The following is an 18,778-nucleotide window of genomic DNA, read 5'->3' as shown; positions in this document are numbered from 1 at the left end:
GGAGGGGAGGATGTGTGGACTCATGCTATACATACACACATGTACACATACACCCCACTGGGTTCTTTTGAGGTTTGAGGGGCCCCAGTGCTAATGGAGGGCCTTTGTTGGTGACTCAGTGGTAAAGAATCTGCCTGCAATGCAGGAGATGCAGGAGACACAGGTTCAATCCCTGAGCCAGGAAGAACCCCTGGAGGAGGCATGGCAACCCACTCCAGTATTCGTGCCTGGAGAATTCCATGGCCATAGGAGCTTGGCGGGCTATAGTCCATGGGATCACAAAGAGTCAGACACAAATGAGTGACTAAGTGGGCAGTGGGAGAGAGCACAGAACAGATAACTAACAAGGAGGCTCTTTGCCAAGCAGAGTCTGAGTTATCCATTAACCAGGGGTGATCTATCAGTGCCTGGAAGCCACACAAAGGACAAGGGTTTGGTCAGCCTGGGAGGGCCCATGCTGGGGCCCAGGTTAAAGAAATGTCAACACAATGATGTAATATCCTGGCCCCCAACTTCCTTTCCTTGGAAGCTTCCGGTTGAGAGTGGTGCCTCCCCCAGGAGAACCATGAGCAGAAGGAAAGCAGGGATGTCACCACCGCTAGTGGCATCTGGATCCCCCTGATTTTAAACCCATCTCTTGTAACAACTGTGATGAAAATTACTCGATTCCCCACATATGGTTCCAAGCCATTTGGATTTCGTTACAAGAGGCAGATTGAGCACATTCTGGATGTGGGCAAATGAGTGGTAATTGCATAACTCCCTGGGCATTTCACACCACAAATTAATCCTATAGAAATAATCCAGTTCTCTCAGATTATACCGGTTGACTGGTGGTACTGGCCATACCACCAGCAGTAGAGAAGCAGGCTGGTGGATACCAGGTGAGGTACTGAAATGACAATTGCACAGTCATGCTGTTTATCCCTTCCATCTGAAAGACAGACAGTCAGACAAGGAAAGGAGAGAGGGAGGGAGGGAAGAAAGGAGTGAGAAAAATACAAAGGAAAAAAAGACCACAAAGAGACCCGTGGTACGCAAATTTAACTGAAGACATTCAAAGAGCTAAGATTCACTTAAAGACCACTTCTGACTAAACAGCTAAGACACCCTCAAGCAGGAAATGCAAACAGAACCCGAAAGTAAAAGCGCACCAAATGCCACTGCCTGGAAGCAACGACGAGGAGGATGGCAGAGGTGGCGATGGGTGGCATCGGCCGTAGGCACTTGGTGGTCACATTGTGTCAGGCACCGAGCTAAGTGCTTTATTTTGCATTTTATCCTGACCACCACCATGCCAAGTAAACTCTTACACTGTTCCCATTTTAAGGATGGGGAAACTGAGGTGCAGAAAGGTCAACTAGCTAGCTATATGATTGGGGCAAGTGAGTAGTAGAGTCAGGGGTTGAACCCAGGCTCCAGGGATGAGCAAACATCCTCTCAGACCCCTTCTATTCATCACATCAGAGAGGCCTCTCCTGGTCCTACTCTTTACAGGGGACATTCCTTTCAAAGTCATCCTCTACCAGAATTCCACTGAGGGCTCTCTCAGGCTGAGTCCTCATATAGCAAAGGACACAAAAGGGCCACAGAGCAGGTGGAGCACTAACAGCCTTAATCTCTTGGACAAACTTCAACCTCCAAGAAGCCAAAGACTCTGGAAGGAGCGCTCCTGTTGGCAGTTCTCCGAGTGCACATGATGGGTGGGCTTTAGGCAAAACACCTCTGAAAAGAGCTCACCTCAAATGGTAGAAGGAATAGGCAGTTCCTGAATGAGTTTCTAGTTCAGACACACCTCCTCTGACTTATGACAAAGGGTTACCCAACCAGCCCTGGAGGAAATCAGTCTTGGAGCAGAAAAAGCAGAACTCAAGTTCAAGTCCTATTGCTTGGTCCTAGGAGCACCAGCAGGGCCAGTAGCAATAGTGTTCCACCAAGCCTGTTTCATTGTCTTGAAAATGACAGTGAAGTCGCTCAGCCGTGTCCGACTCTTTGGGACCCCAAAGACTGTAGCCTGCCAGGCTCCTCCATCCATGGGATTTTTCAGGCAAGAATACTGGAGTAGGTTGCCATTTCCTTCTCCAGGGGATCTTCCCGACCCAGGGATTGAACCCAGGTCTGCTGCATTGTAGGCAGATGCTTTACCATCTGAGCCACTGAGGAAGTCAACAACTGATCTGAGTCCTTGTTGGAAATGACAAGAACGATTCAAATGAGAAAACCTATGAACAACTTTGTAACACATGTAAGTCGTTACCATGTGTCAAGCATTCTGCTAAGTGTTGTGTGTTTTTTTATTTTGTTTAACCCTCACAAAACCCCTACAGGGTACTTTCAGATCACCAGTTCACTGATAAGGGACAGTGATAACTTCAGAGGCTGACTTGCTCCAGGCCAGGCAGCTTGGAAATCATAAAAGCTGACCTTGTGTCAAGGGTCTAGAGGTTAGAGCCACATAGCCTTAATCTCCACATCCATGAATCTTGTTTCTGCACACAGATGGCTTCAGAGAGGCTGGATAATGGTTAAAATGTTGAGATCTGTGAAACTTCAGCTGGCCCCAAGTGACCAACCAATGACTCACTTTAGTGGCCACATGCCCCATGGAATGTCTGCGGTGATGGAGATGGTCCATATCTGCCTTGTTCAATCTGATAGCCACCTGCCTCCCATGACCAGTGATCACTAGAAATGTCATGTGCGCGATGTTTTAACCATATTGAATGTTATTAAATTTCAATAGCTTTACATGGCTACTGGCTGCTGTGTTGAATAGAGCAATTCCTCTCCCTCACAGTCTGATAGGGCTTCCCTGGTGGCTCAGAGGTTAAAGCGTCTGCCTACAATGCAGGAGACCTGTGTTCGATCCCTGGGTTGGGAAGATCCCCTGGAGGAGGAAATGGCACCCCACTCCAGTATTCTTGCCTGGAGAATCCCATGGACAGAGGAGCCTGTGTGGGCTATACTCCACAGGGTAGCAGAGAGTTGGACACGACTGACTGACTTCACTTTCACATTCACAGTATGTCAGGTGTCCTGGCTCCCACGCTAGGAAGACTGTAAGAAAACATGCGCTTCCCAGGGCAGACCTTAGTGTGAAGGAATAAAATAAATTCTTCCTGCCCCAGAATAAACATCATCGCTATGATTTTGGAATCTCAGCAGCTGGAAGAGAGAAATGACGGATTGGAAAACAAATGGCCTCGCCTCATTTCTTTTTTCCTTTTAAAAGAAAAAAAAATGTGTATAGAGCCTCTGATTAAATTACTTAGGAAAGGTTGTCACTTTTTTGGGTGACAAACTCTTTCGTCTTACGATGACACAAGGGCTAAAATATGGCAGAAAGAAAAAACCAGAGGGTAAACAAGAAGAGGCCCGGCATTCTCTAAGGTGTCATAAATCAGGAGGAAATAGACTCGAGAAGCTAACAGCTTCCAAACGCTCTTCCTCTGAAACTATTTTAAGCAACCCACACAATCTCTCAGAGGTTATTTCATTCACAGCAACAGAAGAGAAGCGCCGTGCTTCGCAGAATATGGCTTTAAACTCCCAGAGAAACAAATATCTGTACCACAGCCCTCAGGCGGGTCAGGATGGTGACCCCTCTGAGCGGCGTTCCTATTTTAAGGTGCCTAAATGGCTCAGTCCTTCGGAAGCCATGAGGGATGCTTTTCCTCTAGCCTTTTTGGACAAACTCATTCATTTCTTGGCTCAGGAAATTTCCGCATGTGCTTCAGCTCAGCACCTCAGGCTGCTGCTGAGGACAGAAGCGGGGGGAGGACAGAGGCAGCCTAGTGGATGAAGACCTCGGAGCCCAGCTGATCTTCCAGCTATGCTATCTTGACCTCTCTGAGCCCCAGTCTCTTCAGCTGTCAAATGAGATAAGAAGAATACAAACCTCACTGGGCAATTATAGACCACTCAATACCATACACGTGAAGCATGTGGCAAGGGCTGGGACTCTGTAAAGGCTCAACCGTAGCAGGTATGTGCTGGAGATGCGAGCTGAGCATTGAGTCTCTCAGCTTCTCTGGGTTGGGAGGCAACAGGGCGTGACTGAGCGGGGAATCAGGGGTGAGGCTGCCGGCGTTTGATGATCGTCTCCACCTTTCATTAACTGTATGACTTTGAACAAGTGAAATTCCCTGCGCCTCGGTTTCTTCCTCTGAAAGATGGAATTAATCTCCCTCATTTAGCAGTGGGCTGGGTAACATCATTCCGTGGTGCCGCTGCCATTCTGGATCTAACTGTGCTCTTTTCATGCGAACCTCACAGCTCAAGCTCCTCTTGGGTGTGTTTTGGTGATCCTGCCAGAGGAGCGAGCCAAATCAGCATGGCTGGGAAGTGAAGGAAAGTCACCATCCTGGGTAGGGCAGACTCGAATGCTCTAGAACAATGATTTCATTTTACCACGAATAACAGCCAATGTCTGAGTGCTTATAGAGCATCAGACTCTCCCAAGAACTCTATGCACACGGTCTGGGCCCTACTCCAGATCATTTATATCAGAATTTCTGGAGGTGGGGCCTTCACACACACACACTTTCTTTTTAAAAGCTCTCCAGGTGATTCTAGTGTGAATCCAGGGTTAAGAGTCCCTGAAACAACTCTAAGTTAGAAACCATGGTATACCCATTAAACAGAAGAGGAAGACTGAGGTTCAGAGACGAAGTTGGCTATCAGGCAGTGGTGATGCTCAGATTCCATCTCTTAGCTACCTATGTCACCTGAGCAGCAGGGGTCAAATCATCTCTCTGACACCTGATTGCTCCCAAGGCCCTTCTGGGCCCCTCCAGGCCCCTGTGCCCTCGCAAAGCACCCCCGACAGCTCTCTTTCCGGCTAAATTTCTGACCCAGACTTGACCTCCAGGAATCCAAAGCTGCTTGGAAATGGAAACTCTGCTTTCCCAGAACTGAAGGACACATGCTCAAAGTCACAACAATCCACAGAACAACTGGGCCTAATTAAACAGACCTCACACTAATGACAGGAAACAATGAATCTGATGATCTTCATTAAAGGCTGCTGGCTGCCTGTGAAGGCAAAATTTAGGGGGGCTCTTAAGGCCATCAACCAAAGAATGATAAGACTGAAAATTAAATCTCCACTGCCTGACGTCCTAACTGGCCCTGCTGCACAGTGCCTAACCTCGTGGAAGGCAAAGGAGGGCAGCGCATCAATCCATCGTGACTGAAGATGCTCACGGAGGCCTTTCCTCCGTGAAGGAGACAGGAGGCCACCCTCCTGCTTGATCGCTCTCTGTATAAAGTTTGAGACAAGCAAGCTCAACCACACTTGGGTCTCTGGCTCAGCCCTGCTTATTCCTACAGAGCTGTTCCCCTTTCAGTCCACGTCACTCTCTCCTTTCAGTTGCTCATAAACCTTGGGGGTCACACAGATTCCTCACTCATCCCTCACATCCAAGCTCTTAGCAAGTCCTGCTGGCTCGAACTTCAAAACACACCACTAGGGACTTCCCTGGCGGCCCGGGGTTAAGATTTCACCTTCCTATACAGGCGGTGCGGGTTCAATCCCTGGTCGGGGAGCTAGGATCCCGCGTGCCTTGCAGCCAAAAACCCCAAACATAAAACAGAAGCAGTATTGAAACAAATTCAATAAAGACTTTGTAAATGGCCCACATGAAAAAAATCTTAAAAAACAAACAAACAAAAAAACCATCAATAACCTCCTCCACTGACACCCAAGCCACCATCCTCTCACCTGGATCATCACCAAAGGGTCCTCAGCAGTCATGCTGCGCCATCCCTGCTGATGCTACAGTTCATTTCCAACATGGCAGAGAGCGTGATCTTGTTAAAATGTACATCAGACCATGTCAGTCCTGGGCCTTGGCCCCTCCAGTGGCTCCCAGCAGACTGAGAATTGGAAGCCAAGCTGCCACGCAGTGGCCTCCAAGGCCCTACCTGGCTGAGCACTCCTTCCCTTCCTTCTCTGATCACATCTCCTTAATACGTATATACCCTGCTCCTGTCACGTGACCCGCCAGCCTCCATGGCCTCACCCCACACTTGCTGCTCCCTCTGCCCAGAGCCATCCTCCCTAGCCTGGCTGGCCTCCCCGGTCTCCTCCAGCAGACTTTCCTCCTCCTCACGATCCCCTGGGCCTGCACCCTCCCCTCCTTTGAGTCTCTCATATTCATTTGTTTTAACACCGCATACAGTAAGTCCTCAAATACATAAAAGCTGAACAAAAAAGTTGATGCACTCAAAACCGAACTCTTAGCCTCTCCCTGGATCCCAATCCAAAGACCCTCCCACCGTAACCACCCCATGTCCTGCAAGACCAACACGGTAGAAAACATGGCAGCCTCTCCCAGGATAGTTACAAGCATCCGTGGGACAGATGGTGGTGGCGGGGATGCGGGGGGCGGGGGCGGGGGGGGCGTCTCTCATCTTTTCAGAGGGAGCCTCCCCCGGAGGCCCTCTCACCTGCTACTGAACTGGGTCCCGGCACAGCCCTGGCCTGCCTGGCTCGTCCTGGAAAGATCACACAGCCCGGAGAACAGCTGCAAGCAACTTGCTTCCAAATGGTGTCCCCACGTACAACGTGGTTTTCCCAGCTGCTGAAATGAGTTAAAGCAGTAGCACCGGGTCTCTGGTTTTCTTTTTCAGCCATGAGTGCTGCTTCTCCAGAACATTTGATTCACCTTGAACTTGGGAATTTGTAGAGTAGATGGGCCGGGGTGGGCAGAGGGACAAGCCGCCCCACTCACCCGGCTCTGGTGGGGACCTCCCCAAGCCCTGCTCAAACTCTGCGACTGAAGGAAATCAGGGTTCAGAACCCATACCCGTTGGGGTGCCGAGCTTCCCGTCTCAATTTCAGAATTCCTGGCAGCCTGTCATCCTCACTTACTCTCACTTTCCCTGCCTTTGAAGAACCGGCCCTGCCAACTGCAACAAATAGCATTTAAAAATATCTTGCTGGATTATACTGCCCTGCCTTCTAAATTCCTCACAATGCCTGTCTCTGTCCCACACAGTATAAAGAAGGGTGTAGCATATTTAATTTTTTTTTTCCCCTAGCTGCTCCCTGCTATAAATATCTGAGGCCGGGTAGGCGGGCTGCAAACACCGGCTGCATGAAGTCACCTCGGGGCTGATCCCACCACCCAGCAGGCCGGCCAGGACCTGGACACAGCTGCTGAGCGCTGGAGCGGTGGGTCGGCCAAGACTAGACAGAACTCACCTTCTGAGGAAAGTGGGGGAAGAAAAAATCTAAGCAGAGTAATCATGGTTAATCCTAATATAAAAAGGATGGTGTTTGGTCCTACTACCCGGGCCACCTTTTCGAGAGCTTGGCCAGCCCCATCCCAGCCCATTTCTTTCCCAAGGATACTAATTACAGGGCTCGACCTTAGGAAAGTGACTTCACAACATCCACGTGGGGTCTAGAAACATTATCGGAGACAGAGGGGCCCTTGGAGAATCTAGTCCAACCTCTTCACGCCACGGATTAGTAACAGAGAGCCAAGAAGATGGAGTGATTCACTCCAGGTCATGGAGAGGCCAAGCTCCAACCCAGAATTTTCTGGATCCACAGCCTTCAGAACTGGACGGTCCAAGATGCTTGTGCACATACACTTGCTTGGTCTGTGAAATGAGTGTTCATGAACAGCTCTCCTCACTGCAAATAATGCTTTCAATATCTTAAAAGATACAGGAGAAAAGCTGTAAAAATTTCAACAAAATTTAGCCTCAATTTTAGGGATGATTTGCATGCACTGAAAGACCTGTTTCACTCTATCTGTGGTCCTCTTTAATCTCTCCCCACCCCTAACCTTCTACCTCTGGTACTTCCAAATTCAGCTTTCCTATGTAATTTTTTCATCATGGACCTGACCACCCCCTACTCCCAACCTCTTGCCTAGCTCAATTTTAGAAAACAATGGACCTCAAACCATTAACCATAAATGATTGTGTGTGTGTATATATACATAGAGCGAGCAAAATGTTCATGAGATTTCTTTTTCAAGTGACAAATTCCTTTATAACACTGGGGTCAGGAAAAGGTCTAACACCCGAGTTATGGGCTAAGCCATTGATGATCTATCTCATTTTACTACTGTCAGCAGAATTCAGCTGGACCCTAGGGAGTTCAATCCAGGTGGCACTGACCTTGAAGGTGGTTCCTCAATATCAAACAGCTAACAGGACTGAAATCTTGATTATCAGTGCTCTGGAAACACCTTCAGCAAGAATGAGAAGGTGACTAAATCTCTCAGAATTGAGCTGTTATGTTCCAAAATGATACGCTCCAAACTGGAAGTTGAACATACCAAGCCCAACTCTAAAGTTCTGGGACCCTCTTATCCTGTTTTCTGTCCCTCTCTGCCTCCACATTTGAGGATCCTGCCTTGGCAAGAGTCAGGCCAACAACCTCATTTAACAGGTGTGCCAGCCCCAATCTTCATTCCCTAGTAGGACTGCTTTGGCTTGAAATGCTACGTTCAACGCCTTGCAAGAAATGCCAGGTCAGAAGTCAAATTGCATGAGGGAAGTAAAGTTGATGGCAGCCTCGCTCTTCAGGCCCTCTCAGCCCAGGTCTGCTGGGGTAAAAGCCTTCTTTCCTTACTTGTAGTCTTAGGACAGAGGCCGGGGGCATTTCTGAGGTCAAGCTTTCAATCAACAAGAGGGGTAATGGGAGGTCTGAGGCTGTGGTTACGATGCGCTGGGGAGCAGACACACTCCATTTCTGAATTATAAAAATGAGTTTTGGAAAACTCTCTTCCTGAGCTCTGGCAGGCTCCTTAACATCTGGATAAAAGATGTGGGAAAGTTTTCCTCTCTGCTGTGTTATCTGCCCTGCTCCTCCTCATCATGTGTCTGAACCTTCCAGCCAAAGAGGGTCACTTTTCCAACACACACACGCTGGCTTCCAGGTCTTTGCTCACACTGTTCCCTCTGCCTGGAAGCCTGCATGCTCTCAGCACCACTTCCTCTTCCCCATCACAGCCCAGCCCAGTGCCCCTGGACCACATACTACATCCTCCACAAAGCAGCCCCGACTCCCTCCCTCCCACCCAGCTAGGGCTCACCTCTCCCCTTTGAGCTCTCCAGTCACCCAAAGCTTCAGGGTCCCCATCTATGGGGTGGACAGTATATCTATCTTACAGAGCAGCTTGGGGGGATTAAGTGAAATGGCTCAAGAAAAATACCGCTGATGGGCAGTGGGGAAGATGTGGCTTTAGCATCTTCTGTCATTTAAATGTAAGGACCTTACATCCTTGGAAGGATCCATGGACATGCTTTGCTTTCCCAGCATGCATGGTCACTACGTCATGCCTGACTCTTTGCGACCCCATGGACTGTAATCCGCTAGGCTCCTCTGTCCCTGGGATTTCCCAGGCAGGAATACTGGAGTGGGTAGCCATTCCCTTCTCCAGGGGATCTTCTCAACCTAAGGAGTGAAGTCAGGTCTCCTGCATTGCAGGCGGATTCTTTACTGTCTGGACCACCGGGAAAGCCCATTGCCGTCCCTACTAGATTCTAAACTTCTTGACGGGCAAGATCCATTCCCATCCTCCTCCCATCTGTCTCCGTGGCCTTAGATGTAGCTGGCGCTCGGCAGTAGTTGATTAACGAGGCCGGCGTGGCATTCCTCAGGCTTACTTTGGGTGGTGTTTCTGAAGCTTCTCCTCCCAATTCGGCAAGCTGCTCCAAGCCTACCGCCAAAGTTGCAAAACCATTTAGGCCTTTTTTAAAACAAGCAAGACGACCACAAAGTATGTTTACATGACAGGCCAGCAAACACAAAACACCTGCTGTCCTGAAGCTCAGGGCTTGGCAGCTGCATGAGGCAGGGTCCCAGACACATAGCAGAGTGACTCCCCAGCAGAGTGAGCGCAGCTTTGAGTCTGCGCTATCACTGTCCTCCTGGCCGGGTCGGCCTGGAGCTCAGAGGGAGGTCGGCTCTCACTGCCCGCTGCCAGCCCCTAAGGGCAAGTGGAGCCATAACCGAGCAGGGTTTAAAGGTGCTTTTTCCAGATTCCGTAACTTCCTCCTCCCTACTAGTCACCCAGGAAAGCTGTGTGACTCATCCTTGTCACCCTGGGATTTGGGTCATGGTCCTCGCCCGCACTACCAATGCCCACTTCGGCAAAAAGTGAACTCGACGGGTGCATGCAATACAGTTTGCAAAAAAAATATAACAGTGATTAGAATGACTATTTTATGTGCAGGCCCAGTGCAAAGTCCCTCACAGAGACCTTTAGTAAATCCTCCCAAACACCCTACGAGTTGGGTACTCTTCAGCTCTACTACAGAGCAGTATTTCTCAACCAGGGGCAATTCTGCCCTCCTTAACAGACATCTGTCAGTGTCTAGAGACATTTTTGATTGTCACAACTGGCCAGCTGGGGTGGGAAGAGTGGGGGAGGGAAGATGCTATTGGCATCTAGTGGGAGGGGGCTGGGATGCTGCTAAGTTTACTTCAGGGCCCAGGACAGCCCTGCAACACAATGTACCCAGTCCAGGGACTTCCCTGGTGGTCTAGCAGTTAAGAATCCCCCTCCCAATGCAGGGTATGCAGGCTTGATCCCTGGTTGGGGAGCAAAGATCCCAAATGTTGCACGGCAACAAAGTCCTTGTGTCACAACTAGAGAAATCCCCACGTGTGGCAACTAGAGAAAAGCCCGTGCCCCACAACCAAGATTCAGTGAGGCCAAAATTAAAAAAAAAAAAAAAAAGTGATGCAGTCCAAATCCTGTTACGGAGGAAGAAACCAAGGCATAGCAGTAACCCTGCCCGGGATCACACAACTCACAAGGGAGGGCGCCAGGAATGACACCCGGGCCGCCCCACCCTGGGCAAGTTCTCAACGCTCAACCCAACATCAGCTCTGACGTCCTGGGAGCAGTGAGTATTCATGGAGCATAACCGCCTGTGGATGAGAGCCGGCCCCGAGCTTTATAGTCGGGGACTTGAAGTGACTTGCTCCAGGCCCTGGTAAGAGGCAAGGCAATTTGGGGCCCAGCTCAGACTTCAAAGCCGGAGCGTCTCAGCGCTTGCTACGCCGATTTCTTCTCTCCCTGTGCTCCCGGCTCTGAGGTTTCACCAACGGCCCAACACTGTAGGGCACTCGGAGGAAATCAAAGGCCCCCTCACAGAAGACTTTCTGTCGGCTCCAGAGCAAATGAGTTGAGTGTCCTGAGGCCAGTGGCCTAAACATGGGCTCCCTTTGGGTTCTCTCCTGCTGGGTGTCCTCCTCCAAGCTGGCTCTCCCCTCTCTTGGAAGATGGAGGCGGCAGCTTCTCCATCCAGCTAAGCTTGTTGATCACTCAGCAGTTAACACTTGTAAGGCCCTCCCTGGGCGGCAGAGTTCCCTGCCCCTCAGACCTAGCAATAAAGGCGCCTTAGAATGGATGGCACCTGCGGGACACTCCGGGCCCACCAGCAAGCAGCGTTTAAACAGCGTAACACATCCTCTGGAGGGAGATCCAGACTTAGGCCTTGATGCCTGGTTTTCACCTTGGTTGTGAAGATTCTCTGACCTAAAGGATGTAAAGTGCCTGGACACAGCAGGCCATTAACAAGCAAGATCTCCAATAGGTACCACCGAGTCTGTGAGTCTGACCCTCGCCTCCACTGGCAGAGGGGCAAATACTGCCCTGTCCCTCTCTACCGTTGTTTCTGGGACTCTTCACAGAAGAAGCACAGGCCTAGGGCGTGAGTGACATGGGGCTTGGTCCTGGCCTGGCCGTCACCAAGCTGTGAATCCTTCTGTGAAAGAGCATCCCACTCGATGGGTTTTTATAGGCAGCGGGCAAGATCCCAAACAAAAAGGTTTCTGAGCTGTGCAGAGGTCAGGCCTGTTATTACAGCTGGAGGAATGTGGAAAGAGAGACAGAGCACTGGGGAAGGACGGGTACTGATGGGAAATGGGATAAGGACCAGCCTGAGGGTTCACAGCCCAGCGTCCCTGGCTCACTTCAGACCTGAGATGTTGTCCATGCATCCCTGGGATGACCAGGTCGTTGAAGGCCTTAGTGCCACCCTCAGACTGGAGGCAGGTGAGGTACAACACAGATGCAACCTCTTCTGAGCAGTGCCATGCTATGCTCACTCAGTCGTGTCTGATTCTTTGCGACCCCATAGCCTGTTCCCCACCAGGCTCCTCTGTCCATGGGATTCTCCAGGCAAGCATACTGGATGGGGTTGCCATTTCCTTCTCCAGGGGGTCTCCCTGACCCAGGGATCGAACCTGGGTCTCCTGCATTGGCAGGTGGGTTCTTTACCACTGAGTTACCCGGGAAGCCCTTTGAGCAATAGTCATCCACAGTTGGCCATCTAGGGCAGCACTGCAGGCAAGATGCTGTTGCTATTCGTAGGGGAACTGAGTGCCTCTTTGAACTCAATCTTCCTGTGGGTCTCTCTGTGGCCAGTTAGACGGCTGCTGTGAAACCCCCGCTGTGGATACCGCACACTGAAGGAAGCCCCCGCAACCGGAAATCCCTCCTATTTACACTGACTCTTCACAGTGTAGGGAGCCCCGCTCAGGATTAGAGGATCAAAAGACTGAGTGATGTCCCCATGGTTTGGGTACTCTCCAAAATGCTGCCTCTCTTCACCAAGAACTTGAAATTCTCAGCCACGGTAGAAAGCGGGGAAGTCTTCTGAGGGGGTCAAAGGAATGCAAATGAAGTTTCTGGAAGTAAACATTTTGTATGGTGGTATCAATCATTTGTCCGATTGCCACTCCTGGAGTGTCCGCTGTGTGCCAGACCCCATGGAAGGCACAGGGGAGACACGGGCGCCCTTGAACCCAAAGAGTGATGGGAGAGACACACGCAGGGAACGACTCAGGAATCGGCCCTGGGTGCTGCGGAAATTCAGAGAGGTGGCCCTTCAGTTGGTGTGGAGGCAGAACAACCCCACCTTGTTCTTCTAACAACTTAAAGCTGGGTTGCATTTCTCAGGCATTCAAGGGGGAAAAAAGTCTGCATTTCCACAAGCTTGCTTTGTTTCAGTTTTACTAGCTCTCTTGGCTTCAATAAAACAGTTAAAAAGGAGGGTAGCTGCTCCCCCTCCCCAAACTACGCAGGTGTGGAAACTGATTAAACAGCAACTAGCAGCTCAATTAACCCTTGCTCCTGGAGTTGATTATCGTGATGGAAACCCATCCTATAAGCTCGGTGTTAAATGAGTCCTACAACTAGAAGAGCTTTCTAGACGCAGCCCTTTCATTTCTCCGCTGCAAATGAGATTGTTGGGATTTGCCTCAGCTGATAAATAAGTGAATAATTCAGAAAGGTCCTCACTTTTTTTTCCCTTTGAGATCCTTAGACAGCAGCGGTATTGATATATTATCTCTTCCTAATGAAATTTCAGAAAGGCTTTCCTTGGCCATCATTTAAATTAGTCCCAATCATACTATCCCATTACTTTGCTTTTGGTGGTAGTTAATAACACTTACTGCTAAAAATAAATCCCTGTTTGTTCACTTTTTCCTTGTCTCCTCCATTAGTTTGCTTCATGAGAGGAGGACCCTCCCGCTCCCCCAATTAATCTAGTACTTTTCACAATGGTGCAGACAGGGTCAGTGGTCAGTAAATACTTGTTGAATGAACTGAAACTATTTATTAAGCATTTACTATGTGATTCAATCTTTAAATCTATGATATTATCCAGTCCTCACACCAACCTGAGGAGTTAAGTGCTGTTATTATCCCCCATTTTACAGATAACAAAATTGAGGCTTAGAATGGTTAAGAAATATGGCCCAGGTCACTCATAGAAATAGCAGAGGTGAGCTTCCTTACTGCGATTCCAAAGTTTTGGCTCCTTACCATTATGATGGAGCTCCCTTCATGCTCCTGGTTACTGTTTTGGAGTAGGAATATTCTCATCAAAACCCTATCAGTTAACCTAGCATTTCTGAATGGAAGGGAATTATCTCCAAGGCATGGACATTCATGAATGTTTAGTAAGAAAAATGGCCAGGGAGAAACCCCAAGGGATGCTCAGCATCAAACTGACATACAACAATGAGCAAGGGAGGGAAGAAGGGAGGTGTGGATGAGAGAAGCTTCTATTTTCTGCCAGCTCCCTGTTTATAAATACCACTCTATTAAAGTGGTTTCTCTACCTCTCTTAAGGAAGCCACGAAGATAGCATCACTTAATGACACTGCCCTGGGAACAGGCGCATCGATACCAAATGAGCAAGCGATATATAACTCCTGCTGCTCTATGAAGCTGAGATCATGTTTTATAAACACCATAGAACTTTTATCATCCATCTTGGGTTGAGCAAAACCATATTTGCCCAGTACTCTGAGTAATGGACTGGACTAGATGGATTAGGGCTCTTGAATTCCCGGCTGGAAGACATTAAAAGTTTAAGAGTCCTATATAGCTGACTCAAATGCATGTGCCCTTGCTGTATAATTAGCAGGCATAACAACAATAAATATATAATTTGAAGGGAAGAGCAGCAGGACAAGACTGTGAGCCAGCAACTCTCCCTCCTGTGTGCGGCCATTTGCCACTTAGACTTCAGCTGTGTAGACGCTAACCTTGCTGGCCTTGGCTTATTTCGGTACAACAAAGGTTTAGGATCTCTCCACTTCTTTCCTAAGCAGTTTGTGCTTCCCTCTGAAGTCAGCTTTCAGGCATAAGTAATTCATTGCCTCTCTACTAGACATTCATTTCACTTTGTCTAAAGGGACTTAATAAATGAGCCTGGTTACTGTTTGCTGGGGCCTCCCTCAGGTTTTCATGTATAAAAAATGAGCATCCATATTACTCAGGGGAAGCGAATGGTCACCTGTCTTGCAGGAGAGCTCCCTGGAGACTGAAGGAAACAGAGGGCCACGCTTGCTCTGGGCATCCAGGAGATGTGTTGTCTGTCACACAAGAGCCCTGCTGTCTCAACTACCACGGCTTAAGAAGGATTGTTTGGGGTGCGGGATGGAGAGGAAGAGGTCAAATCACAGGGTCAAAATCCCACCCTGCAAAGAAAACCCCAAGGAGTGATGACCCTAGATAAGAAATGAGCCCGTTCATGGAAGAGACCTGTGTTCTAGACACTTCTCCCATACTGACTTTTCAGAGGGCCCTGAGGAGGCAGCTGCTCTTAACAGCTTCAATTTACAGTTAGAAAAACCGAGAAGTGTCTCAACCTGAGGGGCACCAGTTCTGTGTGAAGGGCATGTTTTGTTTATTTGTTTGTCACCTATTACCCACCTTACGGTCTTGTTTTTTCTCCTAGGAGTCTTCCTTGCTTGAGTTCAGACTGGGCCCCCCCTCAGCCAAAAGTTCAGACTGCTTCTCCTGGGCTCTGACAACCGTATGGAAATCCCCCTGCCCTCCACTTCCTCTCCTGGAGCCTGTGTTCCCCATGCTGATGCCACAAACCTGGCGGGCAAAGCACAATTATCAGCTGTGACATCATCAGCTGAGATTCTGGACTGACCTCAACTCTGACCTAAGAGGAGGAAAATGAAAAGGCAAACACTCTTCTTTCCATTCCTGGCATCTCCTTTCAGCTGTGCCGGAATTAAAAACAAAACCCAAGAAAGTCAGAGCCAGCCATGCTGGTCGAGACGGACTGTCTTCAAAATGAAGTCTTTAGATGTCAACTGCTCCCCTTGGAAATTGGATCAATGAAAACAAAGCTGCTTCCTCTCCTCTAGTGGCTAAAAGCTTGAACTCTGGAGCCTGCCTGGGTTCAAATTCTTGTCACTTAATATCCATGTAAGCTTGGGTTAATTACTTGACTGCTGGGTACCTCAGTTTCCCCATCTATCTAATGGGGATAATACTAGAGGTACCTACCTAATAGGGTGGCTGGAATTACTTAAGTTTATATATCAATGTGCTGAAAACAGTGACTGACGCTGTTAAGTGCTAGTTTAAGATTTTAGCTATTATGATTATGTAAAACCACACTTAAATATGACTCCCTTTATGCCTTTTCCATACCCACCTGGCCTCTTCCTCTGTACTAATTATTTGCCACTGAATGCAGCCCCTAAAATGGCCCTCAGATCAGACTGTAAGGATGTTTAACCAAAGTATCATTCTAGAGAACTGATGGTTTGCTGACTCCTGAAGTTGGGAGTCTGGTAGGCAGTTTACTGTTGAACCCAGGTCACACCGTAACCTTTCCAGTGAAAAGGTCAAGTGCTTCCCTTGTACTCTTTGCACTGAAGCTACGTCCTCTTTCAGAGAAACGCAACTACCCAAAGGTTTCTTTCTGGCACTTGACACCATGCTGTCTGCGCATCCCCCACCCCTCTTCCCCCTAACTTGGTTGATGACTATGGAGTCATCCTTTCTTTCAGCAAAGTCTAGAAGGTCATGCACTTAATACAACATAGGGTTTTAATTAATTGCTCACTTGGTTGGTGACAGCTTGGAAAGTCAGGTCTGGGAACTGGCATGTGATTCCCTTTCTGGGAAGGAGATTCAGAAGTCACCATGTTCCATCACCCTGGGCTCACAGTTAAGAACCCACCACTACCACTCCACCTTCCCCCAGAGGGCCCTGAAAGGCATCCTTCAATCCAGCAAAGCCCAGGGTGGCAGGGCTAGGTCCTGGGCATCCAGTTCCCCTCCTTCCATCCCACTTAGCCAAGACTTTGCAGCCCAGACCCTCTGGCTGCTACTACTGTACTCGACAGAACTAGGACCGAACCATAGTTTATCTACCTAGTGGTCGGGGAAAGAGGCCAACTACAGACCTATCAAGCAAGGCAGAGGGCCACAAGGCAGTCCGCTTCACGCCAAGAGAGGTTCAGGGATGGCTTCATCAAGAGGTTCAATGAATGGCCCGCAACAGCGACAACACGACGCAGAACAGGAAACAGAAGATCAACCACTACTTTGACCTCCAAAAGTCAAGTCGCCAAAAGAACCACCTCGGGAAAGACTCTTTAATGAACTCTACCCAAAGACCAAACGCTTTCTCTCAGGTCTTGAGTCTCCTTGGTCCTAGGAAATTCACCCCCTGCGTAGCCCAGGTCGGACTTCTCCCCTACCCGGTCCACGGGCCGGGGGCCCGCGTGCTTACCATTGGCGTTCTTTCCGCAGATGAGATGCTCATAGGGCTGCAGGACGCCCCAGAGCTCGGCGTCATTGTTGATGACCATCTCCAGGGCCTCCGCGGACACCTCCCCGCCTCCGGCCCCTCCGCCGTCGGGGCTCTGGCTGGCGAGCACCCTGGCCCGGATCTCTTCCACCAGATTCTCCATGCAGGCGGTGAGCGAGATGGCCGCGTACTCGTGGATGCGCACGGAGATGCGGGTATCCACCATCCAGCGAAAGAAGCGGCCCACTGAGAAGGTGAGGCCGCAGCGCGCCGACTTGCCCCGGCGCAGCCCGTCGCCCGCGCTCATGCTATACAGGGACAGGGCCTTGACCGCGGCCAGCGCGCAGCTCTCGGCCAGCGCCCAGCTGTGCACCAGGCGCACGGCGCTTTGCACCTCGAAGCGGGTGCATTTGGCGTGCAGCACGCTCAGGCGCTGCGCCTCGCGGGCCACCCGGATGAGCGCCCGGCGGAGCAGCCCGGCCAGGCGCCTGACCGCCTCGGCGGAGAAGAGGGGCTGCCGCCGGGCGCCGGCACCTTTGCGAAGGACCCGGGCCACGTCTCCCTCGGTCCAGGGGAACTCCTCCAGCTCGGGCAGGCGCGGGCAGCGCGAGAAGAGGTCGGCCACTTCGGGGTCCTCGGGCAGCACCGTGTTCACCGTGTCCCAGCTGTTGTGGCGGCTGTTCATGGAGCCGGAGTAGCACCACCAGGCCGCCCCGCGGTGTTGCTGCGCCGAAGAGTTGAGCGCCTGCGAGTTGGACTTGGAGGAGGAGAGGCTGAGCGAGCGGCACGAGTCCCCGGCCCCATACCCGGAGTCCAAGGTCAAGTCCTCCAGCGTCTTCAAAGTGGAGCTGTACGTCCCGGCCATGGGGAGCCTGCCCGGGGCGGCCTCGCCGAGCGAGGGGCGCTCACAACTCCATGCGCCCTTCCCCAAGTCGGCAGAAACAAGCTCTAGGCTCTCCGGGGCGCCCTCCTTTCTCTCAGCACCGCGGGGCTCGGCGGCCGCATCGCCCGCCCGCCTACCCGGCGGCCGCAGGAAGGTGGGCGAGATTCGCGGCGGCCAGAGCCCCACGCTCCCGGCGTCCCGACTCCGAGCTGTCACTGGAACGATCCTCCGCCGCCCCTCCTCCGCAATCCCCCTGGTCCACCTCAACTTCCCTGAAGCAGAGAGTCTATCCTCCGCAGAGAAGGGATCCCGAGAGAACAGGGTGGCGGCGATCGAGGGAGGCGGCTCCGGGCGTTGCGCGAGTCCGGGACCGACCGGCGAGAAAGCGCTCTGCAAACTTCTGCGCGGAGCCAGCCGCCCGCATAGCTGGGTACTGGGCTGCCGCCGGCATGCAAATAACCCGGGCGGCCCACCAATCATCGGCCGCGACGGGCAGGGGCTGCACCAATGATCTTCCAGAGGGGCGGTCACTTTGCTGATTTCACTCCGCCGCGGGTGAAACCCAGGGCTGGCAGAGGCGGGGCTGGAGGCCGAGGGTCTAGAGCAGCCGAGGGGGGCGGTGGAGGAGGGGGAAAGAGATCCGAGTGAGCGACCTGGTGGATGGGAAAGTGGGGATCGACCTTAGGCTCGGGAGCTGACGAATTAAAGAAAGGATAAAGGAAAAGCCACTGTGCGTTGCCACCTTCCCGCCGTCCGGGCTTTGGACGTCCGCAGCTCCTTTTCAAACCCTTTTTGTACCGAACACCAAAGCCAGCAAGTCGAGTATGGGTAGGGAAACAAGAAGGG

General features: G+C 50.8%; 1 protein-coding gene across 2 annotated transcripts in view; it reads right to left on the bottom strand.

The window, feature by feature from the left end:
- Positions 1-18,361, bottom strand: part of ABTB2 (ankyrin repeat and BTB domain containing 2) — a 180,056-nt gene extending 161,695 nt beyond the window's left edge. Inside the window, exon 1 of one of the 2 annotated variants that reach the window (XM_020912246.2) lies at positions 17,032-18,361. In XM_020912246.2, the coding sequence (XP_020767905.2) occupies positions 17,032-17,914 (883 nt within the window). In that variant the 5' untranslated portion in view covers positions 17,915-18,361. Of the gene's footprint in view, positions 1-15,203; positions 15,316-17,031 lie in introns of those variants that run through there. The other variant, XM_020912247.2, reaches the window with a different exon arrangement.
- Positions 18,362-18,778: the final 417 nt, after the last annotated feature.

Source organism: Odocoileus virginianus, chromosome 10 (assembly GCF_023699985.2).
Source record: "Odocoileus virginianus isolate 20LAN1187 ecotype Illinois chromosome 10, Ovbor_1.2, whole genome shotgun sequence".
Taxonomy (NCBI): domain Eukaryota; kingdom Metazoa; phylum Chordata; class Mammalia; order Artiodactyla; family Cervidae; genus Odocoileus; species Odocoileus virginianus.
Note: the sequence above shows the minus strand (reverse complement) of the source record. Positions and strands in the feature narration are given on the sequence as shown.